At 39.0% G+C, this 23,945-nt stretch overlaps 1 protein-coding gene across 1 annotated transcript in view; it reads right to left on the reverse strand.

Moving 5' to 3' along the window:
• Positions 1-1,068: 1,068 nt before the first annotated feature.
• AKR1D1 (aldo-keto reductase family 1 member D1) overlaps positions 1,069-23,945 on the reverse strand; it is a 59,825-nt gene continuing 36,948 nt past the window's right edge. Inside the window, exons 6-9 of the mRNA XM_020886165.2 lie at positions 20,171-20,280; positions 18,395-18,560; positions 4,740-4,822; positions 1,069-2,778 (exon numbers count right to left, since the gene is read on the reverse strand). Coding sequence (XP_020741824.1) covers positions 2,736-2,778; positions 4,740-4,822; positions 18,395-18,560; positions 20,171-20,280 — 402 coding nt within the window. The 3' untranslated portion in view covers positions 1,069-2,735. The remainder of the gene's footprint in view (positions 2,779-4,739; positions 4,823-18,394; positions 18,561-20,170; positions 20,281-23,945) is intronic.

Genomic DNA, 23,945 nt, shown 5'->3' on the forward strand with positions numbered 1-23,945 from the left:
TGAATATTTGAGCTCAGTTAAGCATTGACTAAGGCCATTTTTATTGCTGCTGTCAGCTCGAGAGGTTGGAAAACTTGATAGAGAGATGGTATATTTGTTTGCTATGGCTGCTTGAACAAAGTGCACAAACCAGAGACATTTAATAGAAGTTTATTGTCTCACAGTTCTAGAGGCCAGAACTTCACCTTCAAGATCAAGGTGTTGGCAGTGTTGGTTCCTTCTGAGGGCGCTGAGGGAGAATCTGGCCCACGCCCCTCACCTAGCTTCTGGTGTTTGCTGGACATATTTGTAAAAACATCACCCTGATCCCTGCCTCCATCTGTAGATGGTGCTCTCTCTGTGTGTTGTCTGTTTCCAAATTTCCCCTTTTGGTAGGACACCAGTCATATTGGATTAGGGACTTCCCTACTCCAGTATGACCTCATCTTACCTGATCACATATGTAATGATCCTATTTCCAAATAAGGTCACATTCTGAGGTACTGAGGGCTAGGACTTCATATAAATTCTGGGGTGGGGGGGGGGGGGGGATGGGATGCAATATATTCCAAAATAGATGGGAAGGAGTCAAGTGAATGGAGAATTGACATGCAGAAACTCCTGTAGACCATCACTCTTTCCTAATCTGTTTTCTGTCTCCAAGTCTTTTTTCCTCTATTTCTATTTAGACTAAGAGGGGATTCCCTCTTTCAATCCAGAAGCACTGGGTTGCCCAAAAAGTTCATTTGGATTTTTCCATTAGATATTATAGAAAAATATTAACGAAATTTTTGGACAACCCAGTACATTTTCCCAGACAAATAGTGGGGCTCTTTTCCAATGCTTATCTTTAAAAATTGGTGTGATAGGTGTGGTTCTTCATCCACACCAGTCCCCTAAACTATTTTGAAGAGTTTTGACAATAGGGATCAGGAATTGAGTTTCCGTTCTTTCCTTATAGTATTCCCTTTTCTTCCCTATCTTCCCAGTGCTAAATGTACAATAGGAATTCAGTCAAAGGTCTTTAATTTAAATGAATTCAGGAGATCCCCCCACCTCCTACCTCAGGAAACAAAATAGAGATTCATGTGCTGAATAAATCATCATTTTTATTATTTCTTATGAACAAGCTATTTCCCACAGAACAGCATTGTAAGTATTAATTTTAGAATTAGTGGAAACAATAAGTAAAGATCAATTTTTTTTAAGTGATAATTCCTCAGAAATGTATGTCTTCAGGTCATAGAAGATTACCTATAAGCAATTGGTCTTGGACAAACGTAGGTTTGTCTTGAAGTCTTACTAGTTTGCATTCCCACCAACAGTGTAAGAGGGTTCCCTTTTCTCCACACCCTCTCCAGCATTTATTGCTTGTAGACTTTTGGATAGCAGCCATTCTGACTGGTGTGTAATGGTACTTCATTGAGGTTTTGATTTGCATTTCTCTAATAATGAGTGATGCTGAGCATCTTTTCATGTGTTTGTTAGTCATCTGTATGTCTTCTTTGGAGAAATGTCTGTTTATATCTTTGGCCCATTTTTTGACTAGGTCATTTATTTTCCTGGAATTGAGCTGCAGGAGTTGCTTGTATATTTTTTTAGATTAATCCTTTGTCTGTTTCTTCATTTGCTATTATTTTCTTCCATAATAAAGAGCTCTTTTGCCCTGTGAGAATGACTATATGAATAAAATATATTACTCTGGGTGGATTGAAAATAAGTATATCTCTACTATAGAATTTTAATAATCTTTTTATTCACTTAAAAATTTACATACAATAAAATTATCAGTGTTCTTTTGAACTCGCTGCTTTCTCAAAATTCAGTTTTCTCAATAACTTTCAAAGTCTTAAGTCTAATGAATTTACAAAGCCTCTTCTTTCAATTTGTTTCTTAACACTTTCTTTCTATATGTCTTCTTTTGAAATAATAGTCTGTGGGCTACTTTATAAAACAGAGTTTTATTTCTATTGATTGTCTCAAGTCACTTTGCACAATGGCGGTTGTATAATGAATGAGGGCAAGAGTGATAGGCAGTGGTATCATGGATCACTAGCTTGTTGAAATTCAGGTCCTTTGAAGCATGCAAGAGAGAACCACCAATTATCCATCTCTCAAGCTGGATAAAAGCTACACAAACATACTGGATAGAAACAGACAGCAACCAAATCAGTATGGCTTTGTTAACTGCTCGGGTGTTAAACTAGCTCTTTTAAGATTTTACTATACTTAGCCCTCTCTCTCTACTCAGGACAAGGTGAATCACTTCCTTGTTAATAGTGCATGTGTGGATTTTAACTTGACTGTGTGTCTATATTATAGTCAGTGGTTCAAATCATCAAGCCCACTGCCAGCACACTGGCATGGTCTATCTCTCTATCCTCTTCTTGCCCTGTTAACAGCTGAAGAACTCAGACTATCCATGGCAGCAGTATCTAAATTCATGAGTTATTATCCTCATATGTTACTTCTGAAGTCTTTTCTAAAGCCTAATGTTTTTCTGCCTGAAACCCAAAAGACACTGATTTAATAAAACATTAGCTGATAATTTCCAACATTATTTCAATAGATTTAAACCTCCCCCCTGCCCCAGCCACACATAGTTAAATCAAAGTCACTAACACTGCACACAAGTTAAATATCTGTATCATCACTTGGTCTGAGGATAGTAAGTCATTTCCACAGCTGGAGCAACCACCAACCCAAAGTCCTAGCATACGTAGAAGGTAAAATATCTGCTGTGGAGTTCTCTGAAGTCAGTATTCATCATGGAATGGGTATTCAGGATGGTCACACCACCTGCCAAAACAATTCCCCCAAAGGGAAAAAGTTCACTTCTAATGTTGCACATCTGTGTGTATTACTAGCATCCTTTGATAATTTCACCAACCACTCCCTCTTTTCTCTTACTCGTTCCATTTCTGTTTTGTGCCCAGCTTCCGTTCATGGCTCCTCTCAAGCCATCGCCTTTTACTGAAGCCCCAGATAGCACTCTGGTGTAGCTGTGTGTGGGGAGTAGGGGGTGGGTAGAGGAAGGCTGTGGGTGTATGTGTGCTGAGTCATGTCCCAGTCTTTGCATCTCTTTGGACAGTAGCCCACCAGGCTCCTCTGTCCATGGGATTCTTTAGGCAAGAATGGTGAAACAGTCTATAAAAGGACTGGAGTGTGTGTGCCTGTCCTGAAACACATCTAAGATTTGGTTCTCTGTAAGTATTATGTGCTTTAAATTGTCAATAAAATATTAAACAAAACCAAAAGGCTCTCACAGATCACCCAGATGAAAAATAGAACCGTGACCCAGCATTTCTAAATGATATATTTTTTAAATCAATCTTTGCTTCTCCTTGCTGATGTCTCTAGTTATTTCCTGGTACAATGAGTTATTTTCACAGTGTTTCTAGAACTATGTATTAAAAATGTCAAATGTCAAACCAATTAATGTCACCAACCAACTGTAAAAATAGCAGCACATTGGTGGATTTGCTGTCTCTTACTATCTCTTTTTAATTTAGATATTTATTCAATAGAAATAGTTTATCTTTGAGACCTGTTAATTAACCTATAAATGTTTGTTAGTTACATGTTTGTGTTTACTTTTTTGTTCTTGAGGCTAGGAGGTGCTTTTTGATGTCAATTAATTTCTTCCCCTGGAAAATTCACATTAGAAAGCTGCTTTATTAACTCAGAAATTGATTTAGAAATTCAGTATTAACATAGTCAGCAGTTTCTGACTCATGAAAAGTAGTGAGACCAATAAGATAAGTGCCCAAACTATATGAATAATCTTAATTAGCATTTAAAAAATGCTCACTTAAAGAGAAGATTGTGAAAATAAGATTAGTATCCATATGATTTCAAGAACTGGAAATATTAATGAATAATGATTAAGAAAAAAAGGTATGTGTGTATACAAATATATACATGCATATATGCATGAACTATATTCTTTTTTAATTTTTAAGGCTCTGTAATATTCAGAGATTAAAGGGTTATTTCTGTTGATAGGTGAACTTGGCAACATTTTGAAGGAATTTTCCTGTGGAAAGTCAGGCAATTTCCCTGGTGGCTCAGACGGTAAAGTGTATGACCACAATGCAGGAGATCTGGGTTGCATCCCTGGGTCGGGAAGATCCCCTGGAGAAGGAAATGGTAACCCACTCCAGTACTCTTGCCAGGAAAATTCCAAGGATGGAGGAGCCTGGTGGGCTACAGTCCATGGGGCCGCAAAGTGTCGGACACAACTGAATGACTTCACTCTCACTTTCAGTTTCTTTCAAGTCAGGCAATAGGTAAACCAGATACTCCAACTCTTATAGGCAAACATTTGTGTAAAACTCAAGTTTCTTGTCTCCCAACTTGGTGCTCTTTCTGCTACACTCTCATGCCTCTTTCCCAAGAATTGTTGTTGCTGACAGCTTTGCTCTAATTTGTGCCCACTTTGATTTTTAAGAAAGAAATAAATATGTTGTTTGAATATGCCACCATTGTATTAACACATGAACACAGTGACTTATTTCTCCTCATTGTCTTTAGCCTGTTATGCCTTAACCTAACCAATGGAAATGTCCTAAATGCCAGAAGTCTTCTTTTAAATAAAAATGTAGGTTTCTATGACGTTCCTAATTCAGTACATGCTGCCCACTGCCCTTTACCCTTGTTCCTTCTGTGGACATGATCCTGATTCCTAAGAGCCTGTTGGTTGACTCTTGACAGCCCAGCACCACTGGGCAGAAACTGATTCATGATCCCCCAGAACTCACATGAGCATTTCCACAAAGCGGACGTTTTTGTTTAAGGCTTCAATGTCCTTCATTTCTTCTTCAGTGAAAGAAAAGTCAAAGATCTGAAATAACAGAAACAAGCAAACAAACTAAACACAGACATTTGGAATAGTAGTAGGTGAATCGAGCTTGGGATTAGGGAGAGGGACCAGCAGTGGGAGTCCTTCAGAGATTTATGGACATCTCTGCAGATGTCCCAGAGGAGCTGGCAGGTGCTGGAGGCCACCCCACCTATGGGGAGCTGGAATTCTTTCTGCCCTTGGTCTTTAAGACAATCCTGCTGGGGACATCTTGCAATAAATTTCAAGTGTTCTGAAACAATATGCATTCAGAACATTTCCTGAAATTCTAGAAGAAAGGAATTCTTACTACTTTAGTATAAGATGCTGAGCTTTTGATTCTGGACAGTGACCTTCATACACTTTTTTTTTTTTTTTTTACAAAAATATTCCCTGGCCTCTAAATTTGCTTATGTAATTTTTTAACTTTTAATTTGCTTTATTTCATCCTGTTAATCTTTTCATCACTTTTAATGTCTCTTCATCTGCCTTTTAATTCTAATTACATTTTCATTGTTTTACTTTCTTTTTAGCTTATACACTTTATACCTTGGTTTTATGATGGTCCTTTATGAACATTTTAATAGTTTGTCTTAGCTTATTTTTATTTTAAACACTTGGTTTATCTGTTTACAATCTACCCTCTATTACTCTTGTATCTTTCTAAAAAGTTTTTATTTTAGTAATTTATATTAGTAAATTTTAATTATATAATACATAAATATATGTAAAGAAATGAAAGACTTCTTTGTAAATGAGAGACTATAGAAGTAAATTGACATTTATGGAGTAAAAAAACCAAAAGTGCCTCTTGATATCCACCACATCAGTCCTAGTCTCCTTCCTACAGATTCCTTCCAAACATTCAGCACACCAAGAGCAAAATGCAATAATTGTATGATATTTTTATCATTCTGCAGCTTTATCTCATTCACATACTATGTCTTGGTGATCCCTTGTGTCAAAATATATATACTGATTACTTAGCCACTGCATCCATCATATAGATGTATATGATTTACTTCATCACTTCCCCAAGGATCATTTCCAAGTGGTCTTTTCAGAGCATTCTTTCCTTTGATTATTTATTTTCCAAGTATTAGAGTTTATGAGATTGTATAAGGAGTTTTATTATAACATAAAACAGTCATGAAGAAGTCACTTAAAAAATAAATCCTTACAAGCTTCCTTTCTCCTTAACACCTTCCCCCACAGAGAGTGGCTATCTGTCACATGACATCACCTCCTTCAGCACAGGGAAAAGGATGGTGCTCAGGGGACCAATCAAGGTGTCTTGTTCATTGGACACTGATTATTATGAGGGTAGCAATGGCCCATAAAGGGACAAGCAGGGATTGATAGACTTAGAAGCCTTTCTCTGTGATTGTCCTTACTAAACACGAGTAATAGATAACCTGGACTGTGTGTGCCACCATATGGAGAAAGGGGGTGGGGAGAACTCAGTCCTTTTATAAATCATTTGAATAGCTGTGTCCAGTCATGTCTGATCTATACATGAATTTTCCAGTTATGAGAGTCAGTAAATTGTATCTTTTTTTCTTTGGTAAGTTTGAATTGCATTCCTTCATGTGGTATCGAAAAAGCCCTGAAGATAATTATCTGATATGGATGTCTTCCCACATCGGTATTTATATTTTCACTTTACTATTTAAAAATGGATAGAAAGGGACACATACTATGTAAATTCATTTATATGACATTCTAGGAAATGCAAACTAGTCTTTAGGGATAGAAAGCAAATCAGTGCTTGGCTTGGGCTTGGGCACCAGGAGGGATAGATTCTAAAGGGGCCTAAAGAGACTATTAGAGATACTAGAGATGTTTATTCCCCTGATTGTAGTGGTTTCATGAGTGTGTACATATGTCAAAACTTTCCCCATTTTACACTTTATGTTCAGCTCATTGCATTTCAATTTCACCTCAATAGAGTTCTTTAAAAAAGAAAAATACGTAAAAATGGCTATATAATCTTTCATTGCACAAATAAATCATAATTTGTTTTCTAAGATCCTATTGATTGTTTCCAGTTTTTTTAAGCTGATAAAGTATGCTGTAATAAACATCTGTATACATGCACATAAACATGCAAATGCATCTATAGGAAAAGATTGTTGGGTCGGTGGATATATATATATATTTGAATTTTGATGGAGCTGGAAAAAGATCTTTCTCCAAATCTTACATCAATTAGTATTTCTAACAGCATTACATGAAAGTGCCTGTTTTCCCACATATTGTCATCATTCTGATTATTTCCCTATCTGAGGGGGTAAATACCGTCCTATTTTTATCTTTATGAGTAAGACAAAAAAACAGCTTACTTTTGAGATTTTGATTATCAACTGATGGGTAATGATTAACCTTACATGGTACTTTTCTATAGCTGCATTTATTAATACCTAGCAGTTATTCTTTGGAAGTAGCATGGTAAACTAATTACTCCATTGTCTAGTGACATGTTTTCTTATCTATAATTTAAAATGATGGTTACAGATTACTTAAAGAGGAAATAAAGGAGGTTGGCATTCATGGCAAGAGTGAACATCAACATTCTAGGAATCAGCGAACTAATATGGACTGGAATGGGTGAATTCAACTCAGATGAACATTATATCTACTACTGTGGGCAGAAATAACTTAGAAGAAATGGACTAACCAGCATAGTCAACAAAAGAGTCTGAAATGCAGTACTTGGATGCAGTCTCAAAAATGACAGAATGATCTTTGTTCATTTCAAAGGCAAATCATTCAATGTCACAGTAATCCAAGTCTATGCCCCCACCAGTAACACTGAAGAAGCTGAAGTTGAATGGTTCTGTGAAGACCTACAAGACCTTCTAGAACCAACACCCCAAAAAGCTGTCCTTTTAATTATAGGGGACTGGAATGCAAAAGTAGGAAGTCAAGAAACACCTGGAGTAACAGGCAAATTTGGCCTTGGAGTACAGAATGAAGCAGGGCAAAGGCTAATAGAGTTCTGCCAAGAGAACGCACTGATCATAGCAAACACCCTCTTCCAACAACACAAGAGAAGACTCTACACATGGACATCACCAGATAGTCAACACTGAAATCAGATTGATTACATTGTTTGCAGCCAAAGATGGAGAAGCTCTATACAGTCAGCAAAAACAAGACTGGGAGCTGACTGTGGCTCAGATCATGAACTCCTTATTGCCAAATTCAGACTTAAATTGAAGAAAGTGCAGAAAAACCACTAGATCATTCAGGTATGACCTAAATCAAATCCCTTATGATTAAACAGTGGAAGTGAGAAATAGATTTAAGGGACTAGATCTGATAGAGTGCCTGATGAACTATAGATAGCGGTTCGTGACATTGTACAGGAAACAGGAATCAAGACCATCCCCAAGAAAAAAAATGCAAAAACACAAAATGGCTGTCTGAGGAGGCCTTACAAATAGCTGTGAAAAGAAGAGAAGCAAAAAGCAAAGGAGAAAAGGAAAGATATATGCATTTGAATGCAGAGTTCCAAAGAATAGCAAGGAAAGATAAGAAAGCCTTCTTCAGCAATCAATGCAAAGAAATAGAGGAAAACAATAGAGTGGGAAAGACTAGAGATCTCTTCAAGAAAATTAGAGATACCAAGGGAATATTTCATGCAAAGATGGGCTCAATAAAGGATAAAAGTGGTAGGGACCTAACAGAAGCAGAAGATATTAAGAAGAGGTGGCAAGAATACACAGAAGAACTGCACAAAAAAAGATCTTCACAACCCAGATAATCACGATGGTGTCATCACTCAGCTAGAGCCAGACATCCTGGGATGTGAAGCCAAGTGGGCCTTAGGAAGCATCACTACGAACAAAGCTAGTGGAGGTGATGGAATGCCACTTGAGCTATTTCAAATCCTGAAAGATGATGCTGTGAAAGTGCTGCACTCAATATGTTAGCAAATTTAGAAAACTCAGCAGTGGCCACAGGACTGGAAAAGGTCAGTTCTCATTCCAATCCCAAAAAAAGGCAATCCCAAAGAATGCTCAAACTACTGCACAATTGCACTCATCTCACACGCTAGTAAAGTAATGCTCAAAATTCTCCAAGCCAGGCTTCAGCAATACGTGAACCGTGAACTTCCAGACGTTCAAGCTGGTTTTAGAAAAGGCAGAGAAACCAGAGATCAAATTGCCAACATCTGCTGAATCATCAAAAAAAGCAAGAGAGTTCCAGGAAAACATCCATTTCTGCTTTATTGGCCATGCCAAAGCTTTGACTGTGTGGATCACAATAAACTGTGGGAAATTCCTAAAGAGATGGGAATACCAGACCACCTGACCTGCCTCTTGAGAAACCTGTATGTAGGTCAGGAAGCAACAGTTAGAACTGGACATGGAACAACAGACTGGTTCCAAATAGGAAAAGGAGTACGTCAAGGCTGTATATTGTCACCCTGCTTATTTAACTTATATGCGGAGTACATCATGAGAAATGCTGGGCTGGAAGAAGCCCAAGATGGAATCGAGATTGCTGGGAGAAATATCAATAACCTCAGATATGCAGATAACACCACCTTTATGGCAGAAAGTGAAGAAGAACTAAAGGGCCTCTTGATGAAAGTGAAAGAGGAGAGTGAAAAAGTTGGCTTAAAACTCAACATTCAGAAAACTAAGATCATGGCATCCAGTCCCATCACTTCATGGCAAATAGATGGGGAAGCAGTGGCAACAGTAGCTGACTTTATTTTTCTGGGCAGCAAAATCACTGCAAATGGTGATTGCAGCCATGAAATTAAAAGACGCTCACTTCTTGGAAGGAAAGTTATGACCAACCTAGACAGCGTATTAAAAAGCAGAGACATCACTTTGTCAACAAAGGTCCATCTAGGCAAGGCTACGGTTTTTCCTGTGGTCATATATGGATGTGAGAGTTGGACTATAAAGAAAGCTGAGCACCAAAGAATTGATGCTTTTGAACTGTGGTGTTGGAGAAGACTCTTGAGAATCCCTTGGACTGCAAGGAGATCTAACCAGTCCATCCTAAAGGAGATCAGTCCTGGGTGTTCATTGGTACAACTGATATTGAAGCTTTAACTCCAATACTTTGGCCACCTGATGCAAAGAGCTGACTCATTTGAAAAGACCCTGATGCTGGGAAAGATTGAGGACATGAGGAGAAGGGGACAACAGAGGATGAGATGGTTGGATGGCAACCCTGACTCAGTGGACATGGGTTTGGGTTGACTCTGGGAGTTGATGACAGACAGGGAGGCCTGGCATGCTGTGGTTCATGGGGTCACAAAAAGTCAGACACAACTGAGTGACTGAGCTGAACTGAACTGGCATTCATGAAGTCTAAATGATCCTCTTCAATAATTTCCAAATTTGTCCCCAACTTTTTCTAGAGCCGTTAAGAAGGTGGAAAGTTGGGGGGGAGGAGCCCACTTTCTGCCCTACAAATTCATTGAAAGAACAATTGAACACTGAGCAAACTTCACAAAACAACTTCTGATCGCTAGCAGAGGACATCAGATGCCCAGAAAAGCAGCCCATTGTCTTCGAAAGGAGGTAGGACAAAATATAAAAGATAAAAAGAGAGACAAAAGAGTTAGGGATGGAGACCCATCCCAGGAAGGGAGTCTTAATAGAGGAAGTTTCCAAACACCAGTAAACCCTCTCATTGGCAGGTCTGGGGGAAGTTTTCAAATCTCGGAGGGCAACCTAACTGGGAGGAAAAATAAATAAAACCCACAGATTACATGCCTAACAGCAACTCCCAGCAGAAAAGTACCCCAGATGCCCATATCCACCACCAGCAAGTGGGGGCAGAATGGAGAGGAGCAGGTGGCATTGCTTAGGGTAAGGACTGGGCCCAAAGGCCCTGAGAGCAATCGGAGGGAGCTTTCATGAGATAGCAACTTAAACTGTGGGATAGCAAGAGAGAGAGAGAAAATTAACTGGCCTGAACACACTGCCGGCCGTTCGCAGAACAAGGGGACTGAGCAACACCAGAGAGGAGCTAGCCAGCGGTGGACCGGCCCATCCCCCGCTGGAGGCAGGAGGCAGGGGGGAGGGGAAAGGGGCAAACTTGGCCCCAGAGACGGCATCCCCTACCACACTGCAAACAGGCCTCCAGTTTCTGACCAAAGATTTCCTGAGATTCTGGATGGTCGACATCCGCCGGGAGGGTCGCGGCTAAACACAAGGCGCACGCACCTGACTGGCGCGGGCGGAAACTGAGGCTGGGACCACGGAGGGGAGAAGGTGCACCACACCCTGGGAGAGTGTGCCTGTCAAGCTCCTGGCTGCCTGAGCCGCTTGGGCCGGGAAAGGCACAAAACGCAGGCGCAACCGAGTCCGTGCTTTTGTGGAGTACCTGAAAACTGGAACCGCATGCAACGCAGGGCAAGCTCCATACAGAGCAGCCGGGAGCCTGAGCGGTGTAGACGGGGAAAGCACACACACCAGTGAGCGGGGCAAACCCAGTGTGGCCAGAACACTGCGAGTGCTACCCACACAGAGCGGTATCTGTCTGCAGCGCCCGCCCTCCCCGCAGCAGGACTGAACTAGTGAACCTGAACAAGAGACCACCTCCGCCCGCCTTTGTCAGGGCGGAAATTAGACACTGAAGAGACCAGCAAACAGAAGCCAAATAAACAAAGGGAACTGCTTCAGAAAGGACCGGTGTAACAGATTAAAATCCCTGAAGGTAACACCAACTACACCGGAAGGGGCCTATAGATATCAAGAAGTGTAAGCTGGATCGAGAAGCAATCTGAAACTGCACTGAATCCACACTGACTGCAACAGCTCCAGAGAAATTCCTAGATATATTTTTACCTATTTTTTTTAATTAAGAAAATTTTTTTCTTTTCTTTTTTTTTCTTTTTTCTCTTTTATTTTCTATTAAAATTCCCTATTACTCCCCCATTACTTCTTAACTTTCATTTTCATATATTTTTATGATTTTTTTAATTAGGAAAAAAATTTTTTTCTTGTCTTTTTTTTCTTGTCTTTTTTTTCTCTTCTTTTTTCCTCTTATTTTCTTTTAAAGTCCTCTATTACTCCTTAATTTTCATTTTCATTTCACTATAACCTTGAAAAAAAAAAAGAGAGAGAGAAGCCCTATTTTTAAACTGAACTTCATATATATATTTCTAAAAGTTTTTGTTTTTGTTTTTGCTTTTAATATTGTATTTTTAAGAGTCTAACCTCTACTCTAGATTTTTAATCTTTGTTTTTCAGTATGTGATATAAATTTTGGACAATTAAGAATCCAATATTCAGTTCCCATTTTTATTCCGGAGTGTGTTGATTACTCTCTCCCACTTTTGTCTTTCCGTTTTCTACCTCAGAACACCTCTATTTCCTCCTTTCCCCTTCTCTTCACAATCCAATTCTGTGAATCTTTGTGGGTGTCTGGGCTACGGAGAACACTTTGGGAACAGAGAACTGCGTAGATCTGTCTCTCTCCTCTTGAGTCCCCCCTTTTCTCCTCCTGCTCATCTCTATCTCCCTCGTCTCCCTCTCCTCTTCTTCATGTAACTCTGTGAACCTCTCTGGGTGTCCCTCATGGTGGAGAATCTTTTCACCATTAACCTAGAAGTTTTATTATCAGTGCTGTGTAGTTGGAGAAGTCTTGAGACTACTGGAAGAATAAAACTGAAATCCAGAGGCAGGAGACTTAAGCCCAAAACCTGAGAACACCAGAAAACTCCTGACTACAGGGAACATTAAGTAATAAGAGACCATCCAAAAGCCTCCATACCTACACTGAAACCAACCACCACCCAAGAGCCAATAAGTTCCAGAGCAAGACATACCACACAAATTCTTCAGCAATGCAGAAACATGGACCTGAGCATCAACATACAGACTGCCCAAAGTCACACCTAACCCATAGACCCATCTCAAAACTCATTGCTGGACACTCCATTGCATTCCAGAGAGAAGAAATCCAGTTCCACACACCAGAACACCGACGCAAGCTTCCCTAACCAGGAAACCTTAACAAGACAATCGTCCAACCCCACCCACTTGGTGAAACCTCCACAATAAAAAGGAACCACAGACTACCAGAATACAGAAAGCCCACTCCAGACACAGCAATCTAAACAAGATGAAAAGGCAGAGAAATACCCAACAGGTAAAGGAACATGAAAAATGCCCACCAACTCAAACAAAAGAGGAGATAGGGAATCTACCTGAAAAAGAATTTAGAATAATGATAATAAAAATGACCCAAAATCTTGAAAACAAAATGGGGTTACATATAAATAGCCTGGAGACAAGGATTGAGAAGATGCAAGAAATGTTTAATAAGGACCTAGAAGAAATTAAAAAGTCAATTAAAAATGAATAATGCAATAAATGAGATCAAAAACACTCTGGAGGGAACCAAGAGTAGAATAATGGAGACAGAGATAGGATAAGTGAGGTAGAAGATAAAATGGTGGAAATAAATGAAGCAGAGAGGAAAAAAGAAAAAAGAATCAAAAGAAATGAGGACAACCTCAGGGACCTCTGGGACAATGTGAAACGCCCCAACATTCGAATCATAGGAGTCCCAGAAGAAGAAGACAAAAAGAAAGGCCATGAGAAAATACTCGAGGAGATAATAGCTGAAAACTTCCCTAAAATGGGGAAGGAAATAGCCACCCAAGTCCAAGAAACCCAGAGAGTCCAAAACAGGATAAAACCAAGACGAAACACCCCCAAGACACACATTGATCAAATTAACAAAGATTAAACACAAAGAACAAATATTAAAAGCAGTAAGAGAGAAACAACAAATAACACACAAAGGGATTCCCATAAGGATAACAGCTGATCTATCAGTAGAAATCCTCCAGGCCAGAAGGGAATGACAGGGCATACTTAAAGTAATGAAAGAGAATAACCTACAACCTAGATTACTGTACGCAGCAAGGATATCATTCAGATATGAAGGAGAATTCAAAAGCTTTACAGACGAGCAAAAGCTGAGAGAATTCAGCACCACCAAGCCTGCTCTTCAACAAATGCTAAAGAAACTTCTCTAGACAGGAAACGCAGAAAGGTTGTACAAACGCGAACCCAAAACAACAAAGTAAATGGCAACGGGACCATACCTATCAATAATTACCTTAAATGTAAATGGGTTGAATGCCCCAACCAAAAGACAAAGACTGGATGAATGGATACAAAAACAAGACCCTTATATATGCTGTCTACAAGAGACCCACCTCAAAACAAGGGACACATACAGACTAAAAGTGAAGGGCTGGAAAAAAATATTTCATGCAAACAAAGACCAAAAGAAAGCAGGAGTTGCAATACTCATATCAGATAAAATAGACTTTCAAATAAAGGCTGTGAAAAGAGACAAAGAAGGACACTACATAATGATCAAAAGATCAATCCAAGAAGAAGATATAACAATTATAAATATATATGCACCCAACATAGGAGCACCGCAATATGTAAGGCAAATGCTAATGAGTATGAAAGAGGAAATTAATAGTAACACAATAATAGTGGGAGACTTTAATACCCCACTCACAACTATGGATAGATCAACTAAACAGAAAATTAACAAGGAAACACAAACTTTAAATGACACAATGGACCAGCTAGACCTAATTGATATCTATAGGACATTTCATCCCAAAACAATCAACTTCACCTTTTTCTCAAGTGCACACAGAACCTTCTCCAGAATAGATCACATCCTGGGCCATAAATCTAGTCTTGGTAAATTCAAAAAAATTGAAATCATTCCAGTCATCTTTTTTGACCACAGTGCAGTAAGATTAGATCTCAATTACAGGGAAAAAATTGTTAAAAATTCAAATATATGGAGGCTAAACAACACTCTTCTGAATAACCAACAAATCATAGAAGAAATCAAAAAAGAAATCAAAATATGCATGGAAATGAATGAAAATGAAAACACAACAACCCAAAACCTATGGGACACTGTAAAAGCAGTGCTAGGGGAAGTTTCATAGCATTACAGGCTTACCTCAAGAAACAAGAAAAAAGTCAAATAAATAACCTAACTCTACACCTAAAGCAACTAGAGAAGGAAGAAATGAAGAACCCCAGGGTTAGTAGAAGGAAAGAAATCTTAAAAATTAGGGCAGAAATAAATGCAAAAGAAGCTAAAGAGACAATAGCAAAAATCAACAAAGCTAAAAGCTGATTTTTTGGAAAAATAAACAAAATTGACAAACCATTAGCAAGACTCATTAAGAAACAAAGGGAGAAGAACCAAATTAACAAAATGAGAAATGAAAATAGGGATATCACAACAGACAACACTGAAATACAAAGGATCATAAGAGATTACTACCAGCAGTGCTATGCCAATAAAATGGACAACTTGCAAGAAATGGACAAATTCTTAGAGAAGTATAACTTTCCAAAACTCAACCAGGAAGAAATAGATCTTAACAGACCCATCACAAGCAAGGAAATCGAAACTGTAATCGGAAATCTTCCAGCAAACAAAAGCCCAGGACCAGACGGCTTCACTGCTGAATTCTACCAAAAATTTAGAGAAGAGCTAACACCTATCTTACTCAAACTCTTCCAGAAAATTGCAGAAGAAGGTAAACTTCCAAACTCATTCTATGAGGCCACCATCACCCTAAATCCAAAACCAGACAAAGATGCCACAAAAAAAGAAAACGACAGGCCAATATCATTGATGAACATAGATGCAAAAATCCTTAACAAAATTCTAGCAAACAGAATCCAACAACATATTAAAAAAATCATACACCATCACCAAGTGGGCTTTATCCCAGGAATGTAAGGATTCTTTAATATCCACAAATCAATCAATGTAATACACCACATTAACAAATTGAAAGATAAAAACCATATGATTATCTCAATAGATGCAGAAAAAGCCTTTGACAAAATTCAACATCCATTTATGATTAAAACTCTCCAGAAATCAGGAATAGAAGGAACATACCTCAACATAATAAAAGCTATATATGACAAACCCACAGCAAGCATTACCCTCAATGGTGAAAAATTGCAAGCATTTCCCCTGAAATCAGGAACAAGACAAGGGTGCCCACTCTCACCACTACTATTCAACATAGTTTTGGAAGTGTTGGCCACAGCAATCAGGGCAGAAAAAGAAGTAAAAGGAATCCATATAGGAAAAGAAGAAGTGAAACTCTCGCTGTTTGCAGATGACATGATCCTCTACATAGAAAACCCTAAAGACTCTACCAGAAAATTATTAGAGCTAATCAATGAATATAGCAAAGTTGCAGGATATAAAATTAACACACAGAAATCCCTTGCATTCCTATACACTAACAATGAGAAAACAGAAAGAGAAATTAAGGAAACAATACCATTCACCATTGCAACAAAAAGAATAAAATACTTAGGAGTATATCTACCTAAAGAAACAAAAGAACTATACATAGAAAACTATAAAACACTGATGAAAGAAATCAAAGAGGACACAAACAGATGGAGAAACATACTGTGTTCATGGATTGGAAGAATCAATATTGTCAAAATGGCTATACTACCCAAAGCAATCTATAGATTCAATGCAATCCCTATCAAGCTACCAACGGTATTTTTCACAGAACTAGAACAAATAATTTCACAATTTGTATGGAAATACAAAAAAACTCGAATAGCCAAAGTAATCTTGAGAAAGAAGAATGGAACTGGAGGAATCAACCTGCCTGACTTGAGACTCTACTACAAAGCCACAGTCATCAAGACAGTATGGTACTGGCACAAAGACAGAAATATAGATCAATGGAACAGAATAGAAAGCCCAGAGATAAATCCATGAACGTATGGATACCTTATCTTTGACAAAGGAGGCAAGGATATACAATGGAAAAAAGACAACCTCTTTAACAAGTGGTGCTGGGAAAACTGGTCAACAACTTGTAAAAGAGTGAAACTAGAACACTTTCTAACACCATACACAAAAATAAACTCAAAATGGATTAAAGATCTAAATGTAAGACCAGAAACTATAAAACTCCTAGAGGAGAACATAGGCAAAACACTCTCTGACATAAATCACAGCAGGATCCTCTATGACCCACCTCCCAAAATATTGGAAATAAAAGCAAAAATAAACAAGTGGGGCCTAATGAAACTTAAAAGCTTTTGCACAACAAAGGAAACTATAAGCAAGGTGAAAAGACAGCCCTCAGATTGGGAGAAAATAATAGCAAATGAAGTAACAGACAAAGGATTAATCTCAAAAATATACAAGCAACTCCTGCAGCTCAATTCCAGAAAAATAAATGACCCAGTCAAAAAATGGGCCAAAGAACTAAACAGACATTTCTCCAAAGAAGACATTCAGATGGCTAACAAACACATGAAAAGATGCTCAACATCACTCATCATCAGAGAAATGCAAATCAAAACCACAATGAGGTACTATTACACGCCAGTCAGGATGGCTGCTATCCAAAAGTCTGCAAGCAATAAATGCTGGAGAGGGTGTGGAGAAAAGGGAACCCTCTTACACTGTTGGTGGGAATGCAAACTAGTACAGCCTCTATGGAGAACAGTGTGGAGATTCCTTTAAAAACTGGAAATAGAACTGCCATATAAGCTAGCAATCCCACTTCTGGGCATACACACTGAGGAAACCAGATCTGAAAGAGACACGTGCACCCCAATGTTCATCGCAGCACTGTTTATAATAGCCAGGACATGGAAGCAACCTAGATGCCCATCAGCAGATGAATGCATAAGGAAGCTATGGTACATATACACCATGGAATATTACTCAGCCATTAAAAAGAATTCCTTTGAATCAGTTCTAATGAGATGGATGAAACTGGAGCCCATTATACAGAGTGAAGTAAGCCAGAAAGATAAAGACCAATACAGTATACTAACATATATATGGAATTTAGAAAGATGGTAATGATAACCCTTATGCAAAACAGAAAAAGAGACACAGATGTACAGAACAAACTTTTGGACTCCGTGGAGAGAAGGCGAGGGTGGGATGTTTCGAGAGAACAGCATCGAAACATGTATATTATCTAGGGTGAAACAGATCACCAGCCCAGGTTGGATGCATGAGACAAGTGCTCGGGCCTGGTGCACTGGGAAGACCCAGAGGGATGGGATGGAGAGGTAGGCGGGAAGGGGGATCGGGATGGGGAATACATGTAAATCCATGGCTGATTCATGTCAATGTATGACAAAAATTGTAAAGTAATTAGCCTCCAACTAATAAAAATAAATGAAAAAAATAAAAATAAAAAAAGAAGGTGGAAAGTTGACTATTATGAATTTCAAATTTTATACTTTCTATTCCTGCTGTGCTGACAGAGAAGGGAGAAGGTTGTGTCAAGAGTCAATAGGTCAGGAAATAGAAGAAATAAAGGAGCTAGATTGCAAAGAAGCACAATCCCTGAGTTACGAGGAACTGTCACAAATTCAGTTAAATTAAATCCAGACATGGGTAGAATGGGTTGAGGAGTTAGTATAAATAACATATGTGGTCATTGCAGCTTTCTTATTGATCTGAACAGAAAATTCTTTTTTTAAAAACAAAACAAAACACTGCTTTTTACATTTCCAGAAGCAGTTCTCTTACTTGAAAGTTTTCTTTGATCCTTTCAGGGTTAAAACTTTTAGGAATGACAACCACTCCTCGCTGAATGTTGAAACGCAAAACAACTTGAGCTGCTGTTTTATTGTACTTTTTCCCCAGTGCATTTAGAAATGGATCCTTTAGCAAAGGTGGGGAAGATACATTCACCCTAAAAAAAAAAAAAAAAAGAAATCAAGACATGTATCATATTTAGGCCAAGTAATGAAATTAAAAGATGCTTACTCCTTGGAAGGAAAGTTATGACCAACCTAGATAGCATACTAAAAAGCAGAGACATCACTTTGTCAACAAAGGTCCATCTGATCAAGGCTATGGTTTTTCCAGTAGTCATGTATGGATGTGAGAATTGGACTGTAAAGAAAGCTGAGCACAGAAGAATTGATGCTTTTGAACTGTGGTGTTGGAGAAGACTCTTGAGAGTCCCTTGAACTGCAAGGAGATCCAACCAGTCCATGCTAAAGGAAATCAGTCCTAAGTGTTCACTGGAAGGACTGATGTTGAAGCTGAAACTCCAATACTTTGGCCACCTGATGCTAAGAGCTGACTCATTTGAAAAGACCCTGATGTTGGGAAAGATTGAAGGCAGGAGGAGAAGGGGACAACAGAGGATGAGATGGTTAGATGGCATCACCAACTCAATGGACATGAGTTTGGGTAAACTCTGGGAGTTGGTGATGGACAGGGAGGCCTGGCATGCTGTGGTTCATGGGGTCGCAAAGAGTCAGACACAACTAAGTGACTGAACTGAACTGAGTGAGAACCAGTGGTTAACCAATCACCCTCCTCCTCTGACACGCCCACCCCCCCCCCCACTTTCACCTGGTAAGTTATCCAAAACACTCAGGTCACCTGAGTTCTTTGAATGCAGAGTATTCAGAAGACTAGTGCTTAGTATGGGAAGATCAAGACAGGCAGATTCATAGACCTGTCTCTTCCATAGTGCTGTCATGTCCAAATTTTTGAGGTCCCTTAGACTGTAGCCTACTAGGCTCCTCTGTCCATGGAATTTCCCAGGCAAGAATACTGGAGTAGGTTGCCATTTCCTCCTCCAGGGGATCTTCCTGACCCAATGACTGAATCCCCATCTCATGTATCTTCTGCATTGGCAGACAGTTCTTTACTACTAGCACCACCTGGGAGGCCTGCTTTTCCAGAGGGTAAATAATACTAATATTTCTTTGGTGGAACTTATAGAGAGAATGGGGTTGGAAGTAGGCACACAGGGAAAGTCAAGAAGACTGAAGGAGAAGCACAACTCTTGAAATCAGAGTGGAAAATTTCCTACTTAAGTCTGTGGAAGAGATCACAGTAGAAGTATTGCCACTGAATACAGAGATTTAAAAAATTCAAAAATTTCAGAATATGACTGAATATTACTTTGGCAGGTAATAATCAAGGTGAAAGTGAAGTCACTCAGTCATGTCCGACTCTTTGCGACCCTGTGGACTGTAGCCTACCAGGCTCCTCCAACCAAGGGATTCTCCAGGCAAGAATACTTGAGTGGGTTGCCATTTCCTTCTCCAAAATCATAGTCAAGGTACTGGTAGGCAATTTCATAGGTAGAGTCTAAGTGATTATTACAACACCTCAGTGAGGAAGGTTTTGTTAGCTGTAATTTGCATATGTGAAGATTGACTTGAAGAGATTGTTACTTCCTTAAGATCACACAGATGAATAGTCATTTCAATCAAGCAATTTACATTAGCCTAATATTCCAAAGGAAATATACTTACTGAGGAGATAAACTGCATTACTTACCAGGATGGATTTCTAGAGGTTCCCAAAGGGCTGTATGCAATAATGACAATGTCGTGTTGTTGGCAAAATTTCAAGAGTTTTGGCTGGGTGAAATATGGATGGCACTCAACCTATGTGGTTGGAGAGCAGAGCACAAAATTAAGGACTTGTGGATGAATGCAATCTTATATAGATTTTAATAATTCAACAAAATTGATTGCAAAGTAATATGGATAGCGAGGCAGATCTTAAATGTTTTTCCAAAAAAAGAAGTTTACGTTGTTTATATATGAGTGAGGTGAAGTAAAACCAGATTAGTGAGGTCACTATCTATGAGTTAACCATAAAATAGCTGGGAGACAAATTCAATTTTTACAGCTATCATACTTTAAAGCTATAAGTGAATGGACTTGGTGATTTATAGTAAATATTCTAGCAAATATAATTTTCCCTAACAGACACATAGTCTCTAGTTCACACTACAGTCTTGGTAAATAGAAGTGACATGTTGCAAAAGCCCTCTATCCCTCACTATCAAACACTTAAGAATATTTTCACAAGAGATAGAGTGTGTATAAAAGTAAATTTAGAGATGTATTTTCTCTTCTTGGTGGAGAGTTCTTTACAGCAGTAAATGTAGGCCTACCTTCATTTTCTGTATCTTATTGACAACATTCCTGCACTAAAAACATTTGTGTCAACAAAAGTTCTTCTCTAAGTTTCTTCTTAAACACTATGGTAGTTTTTTACCTATGTGTTTCTTTTCTTTTTAATTAAAATCAACAAAGGCTTAATGAAAATATTATAAGTATGTAATTATTATTTTCACTACCTGGAATATTAAATACTTGACAAGTTACATTTCTAGAAGGCACAAGAAAATGCTATTGATAAAGTAGAAAGGTACCAGAGGTCTTAGAGGTGAGTTTTCTTTCCTTTATCTAATTTGACAACCTTTTTTTTTTTTACCCCTATCAGTTTCTCCTATTTCTTCTTTCCCTTTTGTTGTTGTTTGCTAAGTTGTGTCCGACTGTTTGTGCAGACCCCTTGGACTTCAGCATGCCAAGCTTCCCTGTCCTTCGCTATCTCCCAGAGTTTGCTCAAATTCATGTCCATTGAATCGGTGATGCTGTCTAACCATCTCATCCCCTGTTGCACTCTTCTCCTCTTGCCCTTAATCTTGCCCAGAATCAGGGTCTTTTCCAATGAGTCAGCTCTTCCCATTGGGAGGCCAAAGTATTGGAGCTTCATCTTCAGCATCAGTCCTTCCAATGAATATTCAGGGTTGATTTCCTTTAGGATTGGCTGGTTTGATCTCTGCTGTTGTCAGGACTCTCAAGAGTCTTCTCCAGCACCACATTTCAAAAGCATCAGTTCTTTGGCACTCCCCATCTTTATGGTCCAACTCTCACATCCATACATGACTACTGGAAAAACCGTAGCTTTGACTATACATATTTTTATCAGCAGTGATGTCTCTGTTTTTAAATATGCTATCTAAGTTTGTCATAACTTTCTCTCCAAGAAGCAAGCTTCTTTTAATTTCATGGCTGTAGTCACTGTCCACAGTGATTTTGGAGCCCAAGAAAACTGCTTCAACTTTTTCCCCTTCTATTTGTCAGGAAATGGGATTTGATTGCATGACCTTGGTTTTACTAATGTTGAGTTTGCCCCTTCATTATCTTGATCTCTACTTTTCCCTAAGACACTTTCCCCCAACGCCCCATTTAGGAACATTTCTTCATTCTAAAAAGTGACACATAGTGTCCATAGTACAGTAGACCCTAGGTATCTATGTAGGATTGGTTCCAGAACACCCCCCAGCAAACACGAAAATCTTCAGATGCTTAAGTCCATCTATGAAATGGTGTACTACAGTGGATCTTCCATATTTGCATCCAGGGATATGAAGGGTGGTCTGTTTCTTTCCCTTATCCTCTCCCACTCCCAGCATCACTCTCCCCTTTAATATCTTTTCCATTTTTCATCTTATTGGCACACTAATGTTTCCAAACACATTTTAAATCATGTCACTCCATTGCTTAAAGACTAAGTATGAATTCCTTAATTTCATGCCTGCCTGCTTGCTCCAAACACATTTAGTTTTCCCCACAGAGACTCCTTTCTAATCAGGTTGGAGTCCTGTTACCTGTCTTTGGCCTAAATATGTATATTCACATGTGTATATGGCATATGTATTTACAACAGTCTTTGGTAATGCTGTAGTTTTAGATAGATATCAGAATCTCACAAGGTAAAGATAAGAAGCTGGACAGAATCCATGACTAGCAAAAGTCCTTTCACTAATTAACTCCAACCTCTTCTGTCTTTCCATGAAAAACTGCACTGAATTTTCTCTTCATTGTGGAAGACACTCAACAAATATTTACTAATTTCTGTGTCAGGACATCTGTGACTTAGGTACAGTGAATAAGATCAGGAAAAATGGAAGAATTTGGAAATTTTCCTTTTTCCTTCCTTTCTCCTTTCCTTCCCTCTGTCCCTCCTTACCTTCCTTCTTTCCTTTGTTCCTAGTCATGTGTTGGAACTGTGTATGAAATGAAACCGCTTGAGAGAGATCCACAGTTCCCTTTGAATTGGGCTGGGAGAGCACCGCTTGACACTAGGAAGACTTTCAGACTGTCTAAGCCAGGAGCAGAGCCCAGAGGGATGTTACTCCAGGTGAATGCCACAGGGAAACTTGGATTGCTCAGACTCTGAGAATGAGTACAGAGTAAACTTATATTCTGTGTCAGTTTGTTCATAACGTCAATGAAAAGTACAAACATTTGCAAATGTTATGTTAGATTTGGACTGGTGGGAAAATTCTCTGGAGCAGGAAATAGCAACAGATTCCAGTATTCTTGCTGGGATAATCCCATGGATAGAGGAGCCTGGCAGGCTACAGTCCGTGGGGTCTCAAAAGAGTTGGAGGCAACTCAGCGACTCAACAATAACAATATCGGGAAAGTTAGTTTTGAAATATGTTAATTTTGAATTATGCAAGACCTTCAGATATGTATCCCTTGTATATGAAATGTGTCCACTCTGTCTCCATGGACTATAGCCCATCAGGCTCCTCTGCCTATGGGATTTTCTAGGCAAGAATACTGGAGTGCATTGCCATTTCTCTTAATCTTCTCGGAGAAGATTGCTTCTCCAAGGGATCTTCCCAACCCAGGGATCAAACTCATGTCTCCTACAGCTCTGCATTCGTAGGAAGATTCTTTACCACTAAGCCAGCTGGGAAGCCCAAGGACTGCATTATGCTCATTGTATTCCTGGGTTGAAAGCTGCTCATTTTTTATCTCTGGAGAAGAGACGGTCCTACCAGGGCACAGGATGGTGGCTGGTGGCCAGGGGACCTGCACTCTGATTTGTGCCAGCTCTATTCATATGTTCTGTGCCAGTATTTGACATATTCAAACAGCACAAAACACATGAATAGGTTCAGGCTATGGTCTTCCTACACACCTTGCTTCTCTTTCAGGAAACATTTGTAAAGTTAATCAACAGTCTCATGCCGACAGATCAATGTATCAATGTATGCCTGCTTGGCATGAGAAAACACACTGTCAAATTTTCATTCTTTTCCATTCTCAGGTCAAAAGTCACCACCTGTCTCCGTGCATTTGTAAGAAGAAAGCTGCTTGTCATTTCAACATTTTTATAACAAAATATTGTTCTTAGGAGTGCAGGAAGGATATGCTGCAGAGGGGATTGGTTAGAAATAAAGGATTGGGTTGAGATCAGTGAGGGAGGCAACGTTTGTTGCTCTGTTCCTGACAGCTTCTGA

The sequence above is a fragment of the Odocoileus virginianus genome, chromosome 1, assembly GCF_023699985.2.
Source record: "Odocoileus virginianus isolate 20LAN1187 ecotype Illinois chromosome 1, Ovbor_1.2, whole genome shotgun sequence".
NCBI lineage: Eukaryota > Metazoa > Chordata > Mammalia > Artiodactyla > Cervidae > Odocoileus > Odocoileus virginianus.